The sequence below is a fragment of the Amblyraja radiata genome, chromosome 9, assembly GCF_010909765.2.
Source record: "Amblyraja radiata isolate CabotCenter1 chromosome 9, sAmbRad1.1.pri, whole genome shotgun sequence".
In the NCBI taxonomy this organism is placed as follows: Eukaryota; Metazoa; Chordata; class Chondrichthyes; order Rajiformes; family Rajidae; genus Amblyraja; species Amblyraja radiata.
Window position 1 is genome coordinate 20,162,001 of NC_045964.1, and position 19,356 is coordinate 20,181,356.

General features: G+C 40.5%; 1 protein-coding gene across 1 annotated transcript in view; it reads left to right on the forward strand.

The window, feature by feature from the left end:
* The window catches only part of map3k9 (mitogen-activated protein kinase kinase kinase 9), a 92,638-nt gene that overhangs the window by 3,401 nt on the left and 69,881 nt on the right, over positions 1-19,356 (forward strand). The window contains 2 exon segments of the mRNA XM_033026826.1: positions 2,830-2,978; positions 2,980-3,383. Of these exon segments, the coding sequence (XP_032882717.1) occupies positions 2,830-2,978; positions 2,980-3,383 (553 nt within the window).

Here is a 19,356-nt window from a genome sequence, read left to right on the forward strand (position 1 = left end):
ATCAATGTATTTGTATCAAAACGACCCTTGTCTGGATTTCAAGAAATGCTTGTTGAGATTTGTGAATTAGCATTGTTGTTTCTGGTATTTCAAAGATTAAGTGTTGATTTAATTTAAATGTTGAGGGAAAAATGATGTTGGCCATTAACACCACATATCGCTTCTTTCCCCCCTCCCCATCAGTCTGATGAAAGGTCTTATCCTGAAACGTCCCCTATTTCTTTTCTCCAGATATGCTGCCTGACCCGCTGGGTTACTCCAGCATTTTGTGCCCATCTTCCCCATGGCAATGTTCCTCCGATAATCCATTTTTGCATGGTCAGAAACTCCTTACAGTTGGGAAAACGGGAGTAATTAGTAATGGTCCATGTCAGAATCTCCATATTCTAGTCACACATACATACTCTTCTCTGAGGACTCCGCGTCACAATGCTCATAGGTGATGTACTGTTTGATTCTGGACTGATCTGCAGCTCTTTGGCTTGTAGAATTCCAAGGATTTGCAACACTGAGCAAATAAATTCCTTCTGGTCACCGTTTAAAGGGCTATTGCTTATTCTAAAACAGTATCCTTGGTCTAGATTTCCTGATGAGGGGAAAAATAAATCTCTGCATCAATCCTGACAATTCCTGTTTCCTTCAACATCTATTTTGTCTACAAGTTTTATTGCTGTTTCTTCTGTTAGTCTTGCTACCAATGACCAATGTAACTTTTATGTTCTCCTTGTGCAGGTTAGGTTTGTCTCAAATCAATTTGATATTTTTGTATGATTATTTTGAACTGAATGCCAATTATTTGTCAGTTTTATTTCTTTACATTCTGCGTATTGCCGATGCGCACCTTTTTTCAGTTGTATATTCTCTGGAGCAAAATTTCAAGCAAAGAGTAATCTCTCAGAGAATCAGAAGTATTGAAGTAAGAATGGATATTTGTTTTAAATTAATCCATTGTTTATAACAATGTGCAGCAGACAATTATCCAAACAATTATATTGGCAAGCATTTTCTGGTGCAAGAGAGAACATGGGGGTGCAGTTTGAATTACTGATCTCCTCGTTCACCCACCTAACCAAGGATGGTAATAAGAATGAACAATTTGTCTCCTTGTGTGTGACCAATCTCAATTTGGCAGCTGTAAGATTATTGCATAAAGCCTCCGGGCTACCTAGGGATTATGTATTGACCAGGGTTATTGTTCCTGAACGCTTGTAAAAATCAATTGCTCTTGTGTGGATTTCTGGAGGAGAACAGGGCTGAGTTTGGCTATGCGTTTACAATCAAAGCAAGCAACTGTTATTCATTCTTCAAGGTGGAGCCTTAATAATGGGCACTTGGTTAGTATATAGTTTAGAATGTTGAACTGTTCTCAAGGTTAAGCAGGATTTGAAAGACAGAATGCTTGTCCTGTTTTTTGAAGGTGATGCTTCTCGTTACATTTATTGCCCTATCTTCTCCCATTAATTCCCCCTCTACTCTCAACATGAGTACAAAATATAGTCAGTCCTGTAGTCATGTTTTCTCTGATCTAAATGTGATGATCACCAATTCCACAGATGTTACTAGATTCTCCACATCTTTGGCAAGTTCTTTTGGCATGACTTGCAATGTTGTGGATCTCCTTTTTAAAATTCTAACATTCAGTAAAACAAGGCGAGATAATGCTGCTCCAGAATCCTGGGTTCAATCCTCACCTCACTGCTTTGTGGAGGTTGCATGTTCACCCCATGACCATTTTGGTTTATTCCACCATCCCAAAGATGTTACTGGATTCATTGGTTGCAGTTTTGGTAACCTGTTATTTTCAACCAGTTAGGGTTGGCGATAACAAAAGAGTTAAGGGGAATTAATGGGCATGTGTAAACTACAGGAGTATAAATTGCAGGGTTACAGGGAAACAAGGGGATGGAAAATAGGATTGATAAATAGCTGGTATTTGGAACTGGATGGACCAAATGGGCTGAATGACTTCTCTTTGTGCCGGGAAAGTATGAATACTGCCACTTTGCTTATTCCTATTTTCCTACAATTAGTACATCTATATTGTTTCAAAAAAGTGCCTCTGTTTGAGGTTACCTTCAGTTGTTGCAAAAGTTTAAACGTAGGCAATGCTGAAATATTTAATATAGTGCTAAGTTGAATGAGATATTCTAATTCTTAATTCTACTATTCTAGTATCAATCCACTCTGTGAACCTTGTTAGAATAATTCAAAGAATAATTTAACAGAACATCAGCTGAAAATTGGCTTCTGGTGTCCATTCAGCTAATTCCTGGAATTGCTTCAGATAATTTCTATAGAGTAGGGGTGAACAGGTTAAGAATGGAAGAAAGCAACTAGCTGGAGTTTTAATAGCACACCAGGATCTTAAGCATGGGTTGCACTAAATGTTTTAAAAGTGCATCATAAGTCAATGATCATCTGTAAACAAAAAAACTTGTTTGTCAGTCTGAGACCCTTAAGACCTTTAACCTTAATGGCAGATTGAACTCTGAAAAGCTTTTTATAATGTAGAGTGCAAATTTTAAGGTCTGTAATGTGCACGCAGTTAACTTTATAGGGAACTTCTGTTGTGTGTTGATTAATTTCTGTTTAAAATATTCCAATAATTATAGCTCAATTATGATCAGCAGGGCTGTTTATTATTCTTATTGAAATTGAAGATGGAACAAGTGGGTGGGGTGTGTGCAATGTGTGTAAGACAGTGTAGGCCAAATAAAATGGAAAAAGTGTAACATGATCAACTGAATATGAAGATATGTTGAGTGCTATCAGGGACAAAAAGTACATACATTGAGATGGAATAAATTGATTCTTTTTTTGGTTGTTTAGGATTCCAAGGTTTCTGGAGATGAAGGCTGGTGGACGGGTAAAATCAATGACCAGGTTGGCATCTTTCCCAGCAACTATGTCACCAATGCCCCATGTTACAGCAAGTTGCAAGATACGAGCACAGATGTTTACCCTCATCCCTTGGAAACAGGACTTCAATGAGCTGCAGCTGGAGGAGATTATTGGCATTGGTGGCTTTGGCAAAGTTTACAGGGGCATCTGGAGACTGGAGGAAGTCGCCGTTAAAGCAGCTCGGCAGGACCCAGATGAGGATATCAGCCAGACCATTGCGAATGTTAAGCAGGAAGCAAAACTGTTTGCCATGTTGAAGCATCCTAACATCATAGATTTGCAGGGCGTTTGTCTAAAGGAGCCCAATCTCTGCTTGATCATGGAATTTGCCCGCGGGGGCTCCTTAAATCGAGTGTTGTCAGGCAAGAAGATTCCACCTCGTATACTTATCAACTGGGCAGTTCAGATTGCACGGGGCATGAATTACTTGCATGAAGAAGCAATTGTTCCTATTATCCACCGGGACCTCAAATCCAGTAACAGTAAGTATATCAGAGAATGAATATCACTGGGCAAAGGTGTGCTTGACGGTGTAGTGGGAGGAATTCGGTCAACTTTGGGGGCAGATATTGTTTGGCTGCCTACCTTGTGTTAGATAAATGAAATTAAAATTAAAGCATTCAAATTTAATGTTCAAGAAATGTGCTTTGCAAAATGTTTAAATCTTTCCAAATTGTTTGCAGATTTTAATTTGATTGCATCATTATAATTGGATTGCATTATGCACCAATAAAGGCATCTCACAAGGCCAGTTTTGTGCAGAGTCTCAGAATAGAGAAAGACTCTTAAGAGGAGAATGATTTCACAAACAAAAATCAATACATTATCAAGCTGATGCAAATGTTCTAAGTTGGCTTGGATACTGCCATCTACAAAATGGTGGTGTGCTTTGTGCCAGAGCAACTATATTCATCATTCACTTATGCCATGTCACAATTGATTTGTGCATCTTTCTTTCAATGCCTACCCTACAAAAATCTGTTGACCCTGGATTTGAAACTTTCAATTGTCCCCAGCCTCCTTTTACTTTATTTGGAAATTATTCCAAGTTGCTTCTTCTGTGGACGCATTGCTTCTTGACACTTTCTCTCCCCATGGATGGGGCCTGACCTATTGACTATTTTGATTTTCTTTTTTGTAGTTCAAATTTGCAGCATTTATTTACTTTTTAACTTTTTTAATCTGAAGCCTTTCTGGTAATTTGAGAATATGTTAAAAAAATAATAATTTGGTTGACAATGCTAAGAGAAAAATGTACTGTTTGCAAAGGTACACAAAAATGCTGGAGAAACTCAGCGGGTGCAGCAGCATCTATGGAGCGAAGGAAATAGGCAACGTTTCGGGCCGAAACCCTTCTTCAGAATGATGGGGGGGTAGGAGGAGGCGGGGAGAAGAAAGGAAAAAGGAGGAGGAGGAGCCCGAGGGCTGAGGTAGAGTTAGGAAGGGGAGGAAACAGCAAGGGCTAACAGAATTGTGAGAATTCAATGTTCATGCCACCAGGATGCAGACTCCCCAAGCGGAATACGAGGTGCTGTTCCTCCAATTTCCGGTGTTGCTCACTCTGGCCGTGGAGGAGGCCCAGGACAGAGAGGTCGGATACGGAATGGGAGGGGGAGTTGAAGTGCTGAGCCACCGAGAGGTCAGGTAGGTTAAGGCGGACCGAGCGGAGGTGTTCGGCGCAAGCCTAAAATTGGAGGAACAGCACCTCATATTCCGCTTGGGGAGTCTGCATCCTGGTGGCATGAACATTGAATTCTGTTAGCCCTTGCTGTCTCCTCCCCCTTCCTACCTCTCCCTCAGCCCTCAGGCTCCTCCTCCTCCTTTTTCCTTTCTTCTCCCCGCCTCCCCCTAACCCCCATCAGTCTGAAGAAGGGTTTCGGCCCGAAACGTTGCCTATTTCCTTCGCTCCATAGATGCTGCTGAACCCGCTGAGTTTCTCCAGCATTTTTGTGTACCTTCGATTTTCCAGCATCTGCTGTTCCTTCTTAAATACTGTTTGCAAAGCATCTTTTGTGTGAGGTGCTCTGGGCCAGTTCATGGGCTATGGTTTACTGCTGGTCAATGTGCCTGTAGTGATACATCTTTAAATATAGGGCTAATTAAGTTCCTTTATTGATGGTGGTCAATGGATAAATATTCATCAATATTCCACTAGAACTCTTCTGCTTTTCCCAGAATATAGAATAGAAGGTTTGCATACACCAGAATGCAAATGGTCTCTCAGTTAAGCAGCTTGAAAGGTCAACAATTCTGACTTTGCAACATTCCCTTAGTATTGCATATAACACCGAGCCTCCATTGTGGTGGGATTGGCAAATACAGCATTATAATTTGTTCTACTATATTACTGTAGTAATATAAAGCTACACCATGACTCCCTGACACTTGCATTTAATGCCCTGACCAATGAAGGCAAGCATACAGTGTGACCTCTTTACCTTTCTATCTACATGTGTTGTCATGAAAAAGATACTCGAAGAACTAGATGAAACCTAATCTCTGGAATGTGAAGTCTGATTTTCTTTTCAAATTGATGAGGAAGCCAATGGCAATCCCAGTCATTTGTTCCAAATTACAGTAATTTCAGATTGAGTGGTTACATGGTTTCATGTGAACATCCAAAAGCGGCTGTCCGCCTTGCACTACTGTGGTGCTGGTATGTACAAATGGTATTTCATTCACCACCTCGCCTCAGATGCTTTGAATGTCATTCAATTACTGCATTATTATTGGAGGTATGAACTGAACCCTTTGTAGATATTTCGGGCTAGCAACTTGTCGCCCATGTACCCTCTTAGCAACTTAAGTAAGTGTTAATTAATTTGTTGTGCATGAAAATGTGACAGTCTTGTGTGCATCTGATTACATTGCATTGTGGAATGTTTTGGGACCTATTTTTTGTCTTTATCTTTTGATTTCTCCTTTGCCTCTTTCATATCCTATATCTGATTTGACATGAAATTCACCCTTCCCTTTGATTTTTTTATTTCAATCATAAAGCTCATTAATTATGAAAATACATAGTGAGTTGTTTCCTCCAACCACCCTTTAGATTTGTTGAATCTTTATCAGTTTGAGCTTTCAGCAACTTTCTGGGCAAAATAAAACTGGATATTGTGTTGGGAGCGCTGTTGCGTTAATGACAGTGGCCATGTAGAATTTCACCCTGGTATCAAACAAGAGTCACATGACAGCTATCAGTCCCCCTCCATTTACACTAACCTCTGCTTGGCAGGAGCAGTTTTTACCTTTAGCAACTTCTCTTTTGACTCCTCCCAATATTTATAAATCAAGGGTGTAATCATGGGCACGAGTACGGGCTCCAGCTACACTTCTTCACTGGTTAAGTGGAGTATTCCTTATTCCAAACCCTCTGGCACCACTCCCCAACTCTTCCTCCACTGCATCAACAACTGCATTGGTGCCACTTCCTGCATTGGGGCAGGTCTCGTCATCAACATTAACTCTACTACAATTTCCACCCTGCCACCAAATTCACTTGGACAATTTTTGACACCCTCTCCCCATTCTTATCTCTCCATTCCTGTTTCAGGAGACAAACCATCCCTGACATTTTCTGGTAGCCCTCACCCCGGGTACCTAGACTACAAGTCCCATCCTGTCTCTTGTAAAGGTGACATTCCATTCTCTGTTTTTCCACTTCAGCATCATCTGTTCTTGAGACCTTCTACTCCAGGATATCAGATTAATATTTTTTGTAAGAAATGGTTTATCTTTCTCTCCCTCAGCTGTGATTTAATGGTGCCCTTTTCCAGATCTCCTCCAATTTCTGCATATCTCACCCCCCCCCCCCAACAGAATAAAGAGAGGCTCGTCTTGTCTTTCACTCCACCCTTGCTTCATGTCTGAAGAAGGGTTCCTGCCTGAAATGTTGCCTATTCTTTTCTTCCAGAGATGTTGCCTGACCCGCTGAGTTACTCCAGTATTTTGTGTCTATCTTTGCATCCAACACATCATTCTTTGAAATTTCTGCCAGCGCAATGCAATCTCGCCACCTGCCACATCGTTCCATCCCCACCCCTTTCTGCCTTCAGCTTCCTTCCATCGACTCCACTTTTGCCCTGCATTGCCTTGGGAAAGCAGCCAAACAAGGACATCTCACACCCTGGTTATTCTCTCTCCTCCCATTGGATAAAGAATGCAAAAACCTGAAAGCACATGCCACCTGACTCAAGAACAGCTTTTTAGAATGTGGACAAAGATTTATGATGAATCCGAAGGGTTGCATTTTTGCACAAAGGGTGGTGAGTGTATGGAACGAGCTGCCAGAGGAGGTTGTTGAGGCAGGTTCAATCGTGACATTTAAGAAACATTTAGACAGGTATGTAGATAGGATAGGTTTAGAGGAATATAGGCCAAACGCAGGCAGGTAGGACTAATACAGATGGGATGTAATGGTCGGTGGAGGCAAATTGAGCCGAAGGGCCTGTTTCCACGCTGTATAACTCTATGACTCTTTAACAGTCCTCTCATAAGCTAAGGATGTATTCCTGATCTCCCAAATTATATCATTGCGGATCTTGCATTTTTGTAGTCTTGATTCGCAGTAGCTGTAACACTATATTCTGCACTGTGTTTCCTTTTCTCTTTCTGCTCCACCCGTGTATGGTTTGATTGTACTCGTCTGTGGTATGATTTGCCTGGATTACACACAAAACAAAGATTTGCCACTGCATCTCTGTATACGTCACAATAATAAACCAACCAACATTTCCATCCTGACTAGGGTACTTACTGAGTAAGCTGGGTGGAGTGCCTTTCTATAAAATATCAAAGTATGTTTTCTCTTGAAGGTTTGTTCCCATGGGAATTTATAGTAAGTGAGGGTCAAGTATCCATTTGAGTTGTTTTATTTATAACGAGCCTTGATAGGTATCGCTGACCATTCCTTTTACTAATGTTTAGCTTGGCTGTTGAAATGATTTTAAACTTCCTGGTTGAAACCAAGTGACTTTTATAGCAGTTTGTTAATTAGATTCTATTGCCACTTGCAGTGAAGGAACCAAGAGGGAAAATAAATGTCTAGGTTGACTGATGATTACATTTATTTGTTTTCACAAAACACTTAAAATGCAATGAATGCTATATGTTTCCTTGAACCACCATAGGGCCATTCTTTGGAAAGTGAACCAAACTGCCACACACGTGACCAGATGGCATCGAAGTAATGCATCAAAAAATTATTGTAAGATTGATCTTATTCCTTGCTATTTTCCTACCTACAGAACTATAATGCATATCTGCAAAAGATATGAACATTATAGCTTTTTAAAATTCACAGTTTGTAAGATAAAACTGAGTTATGAAAAAAATGCTTCAGTGTGAGGTCACACATGTGACCAGTCATATTTGACCTCTGACCCGAAACAAACATTGTCAGCATAACATAAACATTTCACTTGATAAACTTCGGAAAAAAACATGAATCATATATACAGTACAAAACAATACACCTGCAATGTTTTCAGAATTAGAAGAGATGTATTCCACAACTTTCCATATTTTTGGTCACACACGTGACTAATGAATGGGAGGGGGGCATACCACATATTTTCTTATGATTATAGAGGCCATTCAGCCCATCAAACCCATGCTAGCTCCCAGCAGAGCAATTGCATTTCCCTGGAACCTTGCAGTGTTTTCTCATGTATATATCTATAAATTCTTCTTTTGATCCTATTTGCCAAAAGGGTAACTTAAAGGGTTATTATCCAGTAGATTAAATGTAGCACAACCTTGGTCTGTGTTGCTGAATACACAAGCTTCATTTGTACTTTAGCAGAAAATTGACCATTTTCAGTAAATGTTTGGAACAATTCCAAAAATTTCATCAGTGATATGCGACCTGATTGTTGATGTCACTTTGTCGCTTACATTATTGTCGATTGCTTAATGCATTAAATTTATAAAAATTGATATTCACCACAAAACTAAATATTACATGAAGATTAAAAGATATTTGGAAAGCTAGAGAAATGGTGTCTTTATACCGTATGGCACATATGTGTCTAACTACCATTCTCTATCATACCTTGTTTTCATTTTCAATATTTTCATTATTTGTTTACGCAGAACTCCCATTCTTCCTGACCATTCCTTTTGTCCCTGAAAATTGCCATTTGCTAACAAATTGGGGCAAATATTCCACCATGCTTCCTGAAGTCAATAACTAGCGTCAAAGATGCAGCACAGTTCCACGAAGATGCAGCACAGTTCCACGAAGATGCAGCACAGAATGCCAGAGGAGATTATTTTTCCCTGTGGCTATCAAACTGTACAACTCCTCCCCCCTTCTGTCGTGGGGTAGACTGACTCCCCTTCCCAATCCTGAACTTTCCACGTCACCTTAAATTCATGTTTTGAGTATCTTGTTGTGTTTTATGACGGTTGGCAGACCAATTTCCATCCTGGGATACATAAAGTTCTATCATATCATCATATCAAATTGTTTTGCCAAAGGTTTTGTAGCTCTTTTGTGATAAATATCAAAAATGCCATATTCTAGCCTTTACTGTTGAGACACGAGACTGCAGATACTACAATTTGAGGCAAAAAACAAATTGCTTGAGGAACTCAGCGGGTTAGACGACATCAATGGAGGCAAAGGGATGGTCACTTTGAGTTGAGATCCTGCATTAGTACTCTGATGTTGATGCGTCATTGTATGTTTGTTGCCCCTTTTTGATTTTATGTTGTTTAGTTTACTGTTGATTTTATTTTTGGATAAATTTAGTCATGTTATTAGAAGCATAAACTCATCCTGTATCACTTTTTAACCTCATTTTATATGAACATTCTTCTTTGATTTTCTGTTGCTTTATTGCCCACTTGCTGTGGAAGCTTTCTAATTCACTGCACTGAAATCGGCTTTATTGAACGATTATGATATCATTGCTTTTAGATAAACTGCTGCCTAATTGAACCTGGCGCATTACTAAATCTAATATGACCTGATTTATTGGTGGTTATGTGGGGTTTTCTTGAATATACTCAAATAAAATAACTTTCTGACAAAATTCTTCATTAAAACCATTCTTCCTTTGCGACATGCTTGTCTGATCTCAGGATTTGTGTACTTCCAACACTTCCATCATTTCTGGGACTGATGCGCAATTCCACTGCAGAAGTCAAATCTTTCCGATTTTAATTTGACCCACAAATCCTCTTCTCTCATGCATTGCTTTATCATTGAATTCCTGTCAACCATAATATCACCTTCATCATTTTGTAATCATTTCTGTATTTATCCAATCTTGGCCGTGAACTTGGCTATGAAAAATTGGATTTAAGGTATGAATTTTAAGTATCTACACAATTGTATTTGTGGAACTGAGACTCATAGCACCCATATTGTGAATCGAAAAAAACACAAACACTGAATTCTTATTCTTGTGCTGTCAGCGTAACCAATTGCCGACACAGGCAATATTCTTAGTAAGTGCTTTTTCTAACGAAAACTAAGCACAGCATTTGCATTAATGTTAAAGGACTATTTAGACTGTGGGTGCAGTGGGGCATGTGAATTATGTTCCTTCTACATGGTTCTGTCTGCCCATGAACAGACTGAACACATGCAGGTCCATTGTTATATTCCCCTTCAGAGATTGCATGGGAGAAGCATTTCACATGTCATGCAATGGGCAGGTACCTAGGTTTGTGACTTTTTAAAGTATGTTTTCTTAATTTAAGATGTGTTAATAAGCCTTTCTTCATTGAACAGTCTTAACCCAAATGTAAGGAATTGATTCTATCATTGGACAAAACAAGGTTAGGGAGATTACAAGAAAAATCTAATAAAATATGAAGGATTGTCTTTTAATTTGTGTATGAAAGTCTGTTTTTGTACTTTAGGTTATACTTTGAACAAGATACTTCTCAGATAAAGTTTTGATGTTGCTTAACATGTTACCAGTATCTGAGACTGTCTGTAATCTAGGTGCAGGAAAGAATTGCAGATGCTGGTTTAAATCGAAGGTAGACATAAATTGCTGGTGTATCTCAGCGGGACAGGCAGCATCTCTGGAGAGAAAGAATGGGTGACGTTTCGGGTTGAGATCCTTCGCTCCAGAGATGCTGCCTGTCCCGCTGAGTTACTCCTATATTTTATGCCTATCTGTAATCGAGGGTTAGGGTTGGGGAAAATCTGGAATTTAAATGCACCTCCACTCCCATTAATTTGTCTCCATTTGTTGTGGGCGTGTCCTTCTTGCACCAGAATGTAATGGACTTTGACCATTCTCAACCAGCAAACTGTCCTAGCCGCCATCCAGACAAAGTTTCGACAGCTTGGTTTACTTGGTTAACCCTGGCTGTAAAACCCAGCAGTAACTTTCTACAGTTTCAAAAGAAATATAGCTGCTTGATCAATGAAGGACATTGAGTTGGAAAGTGCTTTATTTGAACTGTTTAGGAGCCACTTCAAGTTCATTTGAGCTCAGTTGAAGGGTTGGAGATTGAAGCATGAGAGTTTTGAGAATTTTGGAAGAAATTGATTTTATGGTTTTGCTCGACTGACACTGTCTGTGTCAGATTGGTTCAATTTGAAACACCTTTATTTCATAATCATAATCATACTTTATTAGCCAGGTATGTTTTGCAACTTACGGGGAATTTGATTTGCCATACAGTCATACCAATAAAAAGCAACAGAATGCACAAAATACATTTTAACATGAACATCCACCACAGTGACTCCTGCATTCCTCACAGATGGAAGGGGCAAAAAAGTTCAATCTCTCCCTTCTTTGTCCTCCAGCGGTCGGGGGCCTCTAACTTTCCGTTGAAGGGACGATCTTACTCCCATAGCCAGCGGCGGGCCTCCTTGTCGGGGCTATCAAGCTCTTGCATCGGAGGAGAATCTCAGCTCCCCACGCCGGGCTATCTACCCAGGGTCGGGGCTAGTCGAACGTCGTGCGGCTTTTGGACCTTCCCAACGTCGGTCTCAACCCGAGACTGCGAGCTCCTTGATGTTAAAGTTCGCAGGCCGCGGTTGGAGCGTCCATCTCACGCAAGGAATAGACTCCGATGGCAAGTCCACGCCCTACGGTGAGGCTCAAAGCAATACCAAGCAAGGCCTCCAGCTCCCTGATGTTAGGCTGCAGAGCGACCGGTGATATGATCTGGAAAACAATCGCATCTCCGGAAAAAAAAGTTTCCCCCGACCCTTTCCCCCACCTCCCACATAAAACAAACCAGAGAACATTAACACATACTTTTAATACAATAAAAAAGACTAAAAGACAGACTCTTTTGAGGCTGCCATCGTGCGGCGCCCCTGGTGGAAATCAAATGAGTCTCAGTTGCATTCAAATGAGGAGAGTTGCATTCCCTGAGGTGATAACATTGAATGGAATCCACAAGTTTACCTGTATCTATCAATCCTATGAGGGTATTTAAATATTAATCGAAGAGTTTTCCCCCTATCAACGGTAACTAACAAATGTAACTATTGTCATTTTCCATTTTTCCAATTGGTTCACCGACTCCATGAGATTTACGAGGAAAGTCACAAAATAAACCCAATGAAAGTCTTCATTGGTCAAAGTTCAAATTTGATTTTTTTTAATTCTTTACTTTCCAAGTACAAATGGCCCACATATTGGTACTATAAACAAGCTGCCACACAAATATAAACATGTAGTTTTAAAGTTTGTATCAGTATTATTACATTGTAACAATGATTGTGTTTGTCTGTTTTGAACAATCATATTGATAGTTGGTGCAAATGAAAACATTCTCTGACGTAACCTTTCGCGTTACCTTTGCTATGTTCGCCCAATTTCCCATCATCCTTTTCCAGTGAGCCACCTAGTTTGACCATACTAGAAACTTTCCCTACTTTCTTATGATTTCCAGAAATTCCTTTGCCATACACTTTTGAGGTTGGTCTGGTGGTAGTCCCCAGCTATGATGAACAAATCCCCAGGGTATTTTGTTTCAAGGTTATTATTTGTTGTGGCCTATGAAGATAGCTGTTCCATTCTCCCTTGCTCCTGATGTTGGGGGAGTCCAGAACCAGGAGCCACAGTTTAAGAATAAGCGGTATTTAAATACCCTCAGAAGGCAGTGGAGGCTGATTCACTGGATGCGTTCAAAAGAGTGTTAGATACAGCTCTTAGGGCTAGCAGAATCAAGGAGTATGGGGAGAAGGCAGGAACGGGGTACTGATTGTGGATGATCAGCAATGATCACATCGAATGTCGGTGCTTGCTCGAAGGGCTGAATGGCCTACTCCTGCACCTATTGCCTATGTATCCACCTGTATGTACCTTAGTCATCCTGACACTAAATATCTAATTGTTAAGTGCTTAATAAAGCAAAAATAAAATCAACAAAAGCATGTATTTTAAAATAGTTATTTTGATTAACAAAATATTCAAGCCTCACTAAGTGGAGAGAACAGCTTTGTGTCAGAAATGAAAGCCAGTTTTTCCTGTGTAACTATCTTCTTCTTCTTGCGTTTGAGGCAGCAGTAGTCTGCAGCAGGGTGATGCCATCCGGTTCGACATCCATAGGTGCCTGCCCTAAAAAAGGCGCATGCTCCGGGTTTAAATGAATAATTGACTGTGAATGCCACAACCTGCTAGTGAGGAATGGGTAGTCCACTGATGGTGGAAGATATTGAATTATGACCAATTATTTTTCCCACAGCTGATCACTCTGAAATATACCAGTGTTAATAAAGCAGTTAATCCTTGTATGCTAGCTAGCCTATTTATTTGCCTCTGTATTCCACAATTTGAGATGTGTAATAGAAAAAAAATTACATGTAGTTAAAGTGCACATTGTCAGATTTTAATTAAGGCCATTTTTATACATTTTGGTTTCACCATGTAGAAATTACAGCAGTGTTTATACATAGTCCCCCCCCCCCCCCCCCCCCCCATTTCAGGGCGCCATAATGTTTGGGACTCATGGCTTCACAGGTCTTTGTAAATGCTCAGGTGTGTTTAATTGCCTCCTTAAGAGAGCTCTCAGCACCCAGTCTTTCTTCCAGTCTTTCCATCACCTTTGGAAACTTTTAGTGCTGCTTATCAACATGAGGACCAAAGTCGTGCAAATGAAAGTCAAAGAAGCCATTATGAGGCTGAGAACAAGAATAAAACTGTTAGAGACATCAGCCAAACCCGAGGCTTACATAAATCAACTGTTTAGAACATCATTAAGAAGAAAGAGAGTACTGGTGAGCTTACTAATCGCAAAGGAACTGGCAGGCCAAGGAAGAGCACCACAGCTGATGACATAAGAATTCTCTCTTATAATAAAGAATAAATCCCCAAAACACCTGTCCGGTAGATCAGAAACACTCTTCAGGTGTGGATTTGTCAATGACCACTGCCCGCAGAAGACTTCATGAACAGAAATACAGAGGCTACACTGCAAGATGCAAACCACTGGTTAGCCCCAAAAATAGGATGGCCAGGTTACAGTTTGCCAAGAAGTACTTAAAAGAGCAACCATAGTTCTGGAAAAAGGTCTTGTGGACAGATGAGATGAAGATTAACATATCAGTGATGGCAAGAGCAAAGTATGGAGGAGAGAAGGAACTGCCCAAGATCCAAAGCATACCATCTCATCTGTGAAACACGGTGGTGGGGGTGTTATGGCCTGGGCATGTATGGCTGCTGAAGGTACTGGCTCACTTATCTTCATTGATAATACAACTGCTGATGATAGTAGCATAATGAATTCTGAAGTGTATAGACACATCCTATCTGCTCGTTCAAACAAATGCCTCAAAACTCATTGGCCGGCAGTTCATTTTACAGCAAGACAATGATCCCAAACATACTGCTAAAGCAACAAAGGAGTTTTTCAAAGCTAAAAAATGGCCAATTCATGAGTGGCCAAGTCAATCACCTGATCTGAACCCAATTGCGCATGCCTTTTATATGCTGAAGAGAAAAATGAAGGGGACTAGCCCCCAAAACAAGCATAAGCTAAAGAAGGCTGCAATACAGGCCTGGCAGAGCATCACCAGAGAAGACACCCAGCAACTGGTGATGTCCATGAATCGCAGACTTCAAGCAGTCATTGCATGCAAAGGATATGCAGCAAAATACTAAACATGACTACTTTCATTTACATGACATTGCAGTGTCCCAAACATTATGGTGCCCTGAAATGGGGGCACTATGTATAAACACTGTTGTAATTTCTACATGGTGAAGCAAAAATGTATAAAAATGGCCTTTCTTAAAATCTGACAATGTGCACTTTAACCACATGTGATTTTTTTTATTTTTATATTACAAATCTCAAATTGTGGGGTACATAAATTGTGGAGTAAATAAATTATGGGTCTTTATCCCAAACATTATGGAGGGCACTGTATGAAAGAAAGTGAACCTAATTGTGCACAATGCTGTGATTTTGGTTGAACTCAGAAGAGCATCACCTTGGGCTGATGAGTGTTAAAAAGTTACCTTATGTAACAATTGTATTTGGGTACATTATTCCTTATTTTCCACCCCTTTATTTCTCTTCTATGTTCTGGTGTATTTCTTGGGCAGAGGCCATCTTAAATATGTCACCACAATAGACATTTACAATCGTCAGCACAAGAGGTGAGGAAAAAAATACTGATTTACAAATATTGCTGAGACTTTGAACTGACGGGTACTCTCAAATACACTTGTACTTTGTAGGTAGACAAAAATGCTGGAGAAACTCAGTGGGTGAGGCAGCATCTATGGTGAGAAGGAATAGGCAACGTTTTGGGTCAAGACCCTTCTTCAGAATTTGTGGTTGCCCTTCCTGCTCCTTTAGGCAAGGTGTAAACTGGTGAGGTTATGATGTGAAATAGAAGTGTGTCAAACTTGAAAACCAGCATGCGGGCTGGTTTAACCCAAGACATCCCAAACTACTTTTGAGGTGCAGCTTCTATTATAATTGTATTAACCTCATCTGCTTTTTATTCAAGTTTCCTAATTCAGCATGTCTATTTTTTCAGATCTTAGTGTCAAAGTTTTTCTGAAAATTCATATAAATGGTTTTGACTCTGTTTCCCTCATCTACATTGTTGTACCTTATTAAAAAAAAAAACTGTATTTGTCAAGCTAAATTATCCCATTTACATTTGCCATCCCATGGCAATCTTCCAGTTTTGTTTTCCTTGCCTACGCCATGTCGTTTAATTTGATCCTTGTGAAAGTATGCATTGGTAAAAATCTATTGTTGATTTCTACCACTGGCTTCTGGGATAAAGAAGCATGGAGGAAGATGGACACAAAATGCTGGAGTAACTCAGCGGGACAGGCAGCATCTCTGAAGAGAAGGAATGGGTGACGTTTTGGGTTGAGACCCTTCTTCAGAGCCTAAACGTCACCCATTCCTGCTCTCCCAAGATGCTGCCTGTCCCGCACTTTGTGTCTCTTTGGTTTAAACTAGCATCTGCAGTTCCTTCATATACAGCATGAATCCGCTGCGGTTGATGTTTATGTTAACTTTTATGTAGTTGTGTGTCTTGGTGCTTTTTGTGTATGGCAATTCAAATTTCATTGTACCTTAATTGGTACATGTAACAATAAACTGACCTTGAAACCTTGAAGGAAGAATTTGTTTCGAAATTTGACTTTTTGAGATTGAGCTTCAAGTCCAGCAAACAATCTATTTATAAACTATTTACAAATCAGTCCATTTCGTGACTGGTGAATTAGTAAATTCAGTTTTAAGTCTGGGATATTTATTGTTGTAGGAAGCAGTAATGGGATTGTAAATTTTGGAGCTATTTTGCTGATTACTTTTGTGCAATAAACTACAGTGAAAGCAGCAGCCAATTTGTATTGAGAGCATTAATCCAGTGAATTTGTTTTGAAACATTATAATAGGAATGGTCTTAGAGAATTGGATTATAGAAGTCTGAGAACAAATTTTGAAAAGTACGATGTGAATCATGGTAAATAGTGTTATGGTGCTTCATTAAGTTGTTGATTTTTGCAGTGCTCTGCTTTGTGAATAGATACTCCTTTGCGCAAATATTGTCACGGGATTGGTCACATTGTGACATGTTGGCTTGAATGCAAGGTGTGCAAAAGCTGAAAGCAGGCTACAGTTCTGCAAGGATTCTCTAAATGTTTAAAGCAGCAGGGTCTTTGTATACAGCAGTGATAGAGCAATTATCTAGATTCCCTTGTGCTGTGACTCGGAGTAGAGTGTGCTCGGTCTTGCGGTGCTCAGGAAGGACATTTCTTCTGGATGAGGAAGTATGATAGTTAAACCAAACCAACCAATGTTAGTGGGTGAACTTTTTAATGATGGCTATGCCCCTCCAAGTAGTCCCAGGTGGTGGTAGCAGTTAAACATCTGTACCACAGATGCTGCAAGTGTGAAAGGATTAACAGCGAATGCTGTAAATAGTCGGCATTTACGGAGGGAGAAGCAGTCAACATTTTGTGTGGGAAGGAAATGCAGACGCTGGTTTACACCAAAGATAGACACAAAATGCTGGAGTAACTCAGTGGGACTGACAGCATCTCTGGAGAGAAGGAATGGCTGAGGTTTCAGGTCTAAAGAAGGGTCTCAACCTGAAACGCGACCCATCCTTTCTCTCCAGAGATGCTGACTGTCCTGCTGATTTACTCCAGCATTTTGTGTCTGTCTTCAACATTTTAAGTTGGTGATTTTTCATCACAAACGGGAGACGAGTCAAGGCTTAAGATGATGGTTAAGAAGATGGTCTGGGGTGAAGAGGATCAGATCAAAACGAAGGTCAATGACACAGTGATGAGCAAGAGAGATTAAACAAGGATGATGTGTACAGCAGAAAGGATGATCAAGTGATGATAGAAATAGCAGAGTGATTATATGAAGTTGATGTTGGGTCTGGAAATGTTTTAATTTCATGGTTGGAACATGAGATGTTTCTTGAACTTCTGAGGAGCTTTAATGGATTGAATCATATGACTGAACCTGCAGAGGCTGGAGTGGGAATGGAATAGAATGGACTGGAGGGTAAACATGAAAGGTGATCACAAACTCTAGGCCACACTTGTGGGTGGAACGGGAAGAACTAAAACTGTTATTTTGCTTGAAAGAGTGTTTGGGGCTCTGGACAGTAGAAAGGGAGGAGATAAAGCAGAGGTCGTGTCTCTTGTGGTTGCATGGGAACATGTGAAGGAAGGGAAGAGGGTAATGGCTCGGGTGATAATTGTTGGGGAGTTGATCTGGATGCCAGGGAGAGAACTCTCTCTTCAGAATGCTGCAAGGTGAGATGAGGGAGAGGCTGTGTTAGTTGATGTTGACCATGCTAGTAGTATGACTTTGGAGGATCCAATAAATATTGAGGCGTGGAAGGTGAGTTCACGGGATTTCTTATTGTGATCTCAGAGGAGAACTGGTGAGAGTAGGTGCAGGAATTAGAAAACCATGATTTAGTGCCCATAAGAAAATTATTTCATTGAGGAGGTAGACAAAAGTCTGAAGAACGGTTTCGGACGAAACGTTGCCTATTTCCTTCACTCCATAGATGCTGCAGCACCCGCTGAGTTTCTCCAGCATTTTTGTCTACCTTCGATTTTCCAGCATCTGCAGTTCTTTCCTTCATTGAGGAGCTTTCTGTGGGGAATTATTTCAGAAATAGATGTTTTTAAAGGAATATAGGAAAAGGAAACCTCTAGGAAGCCGTGGAATGGAAAATTTACATCTTCAATGGAGATGATTTACAGATTCAATGGAGACTGAAGAACTTGGAGTAAGGTCATATGTGATTGGTGCAGAATTAGGCCATTCGGTCCATCAAATCTACTCTGCCATTCAATCATGGCTGATTTATCTCCCCATCATAACCCCATTCTCCTGCCTTCTCCCCATAACCCCTGACACCCGTACTAATCACGGAATAGAATCCCTTCAGGAATGCTGGGAACCTGAAATTTAAAAAACAAAACAAAATGCTGAGGAAAAACTCAGCAGGTCAGGTTACATTTATGGCAAGAAACATTTTACGTTTTGGGATTGCAGAAATGAAACACTAATGGGCCTGTCCCACTTAGGCGGCTGCAGGAGACTATGCAATCGCCACATGGTCGTGGGTGGTTGCCGGGGAGTTGCCTTCATGGTCGTGAGGAGTTCCTGCATTCTGGGAACTAGTCGCTGTGTCATTATGGTCCATTGAATTTTTCAACATGTGGAAAAATTAGCGGTGACTAGAATGAAGCCGCCATGGAGAGTAGCGAGAATTCTTGAGCCGTAGGTGGGTTGCCAGGAGGTCCTTGTGGGTCGCCAGGAGGTCGAAGGTTCTCTGAAGTTCTCGTAGGTTGTAGCCGGTGTTGACTGGTGAATTTCATTGGCTCATTGGGGGGAAAAAAAAAGGTGAGCAGTAGTTTTCAGAACCAAGGATAACTGACCGGTAATGTTAAATGTCCGCCGAGATTCACAGCCATGTATCTCTGGCTACTTAAAAGTTTCCACTCCTTCTCCCCCCCATCTCCACCC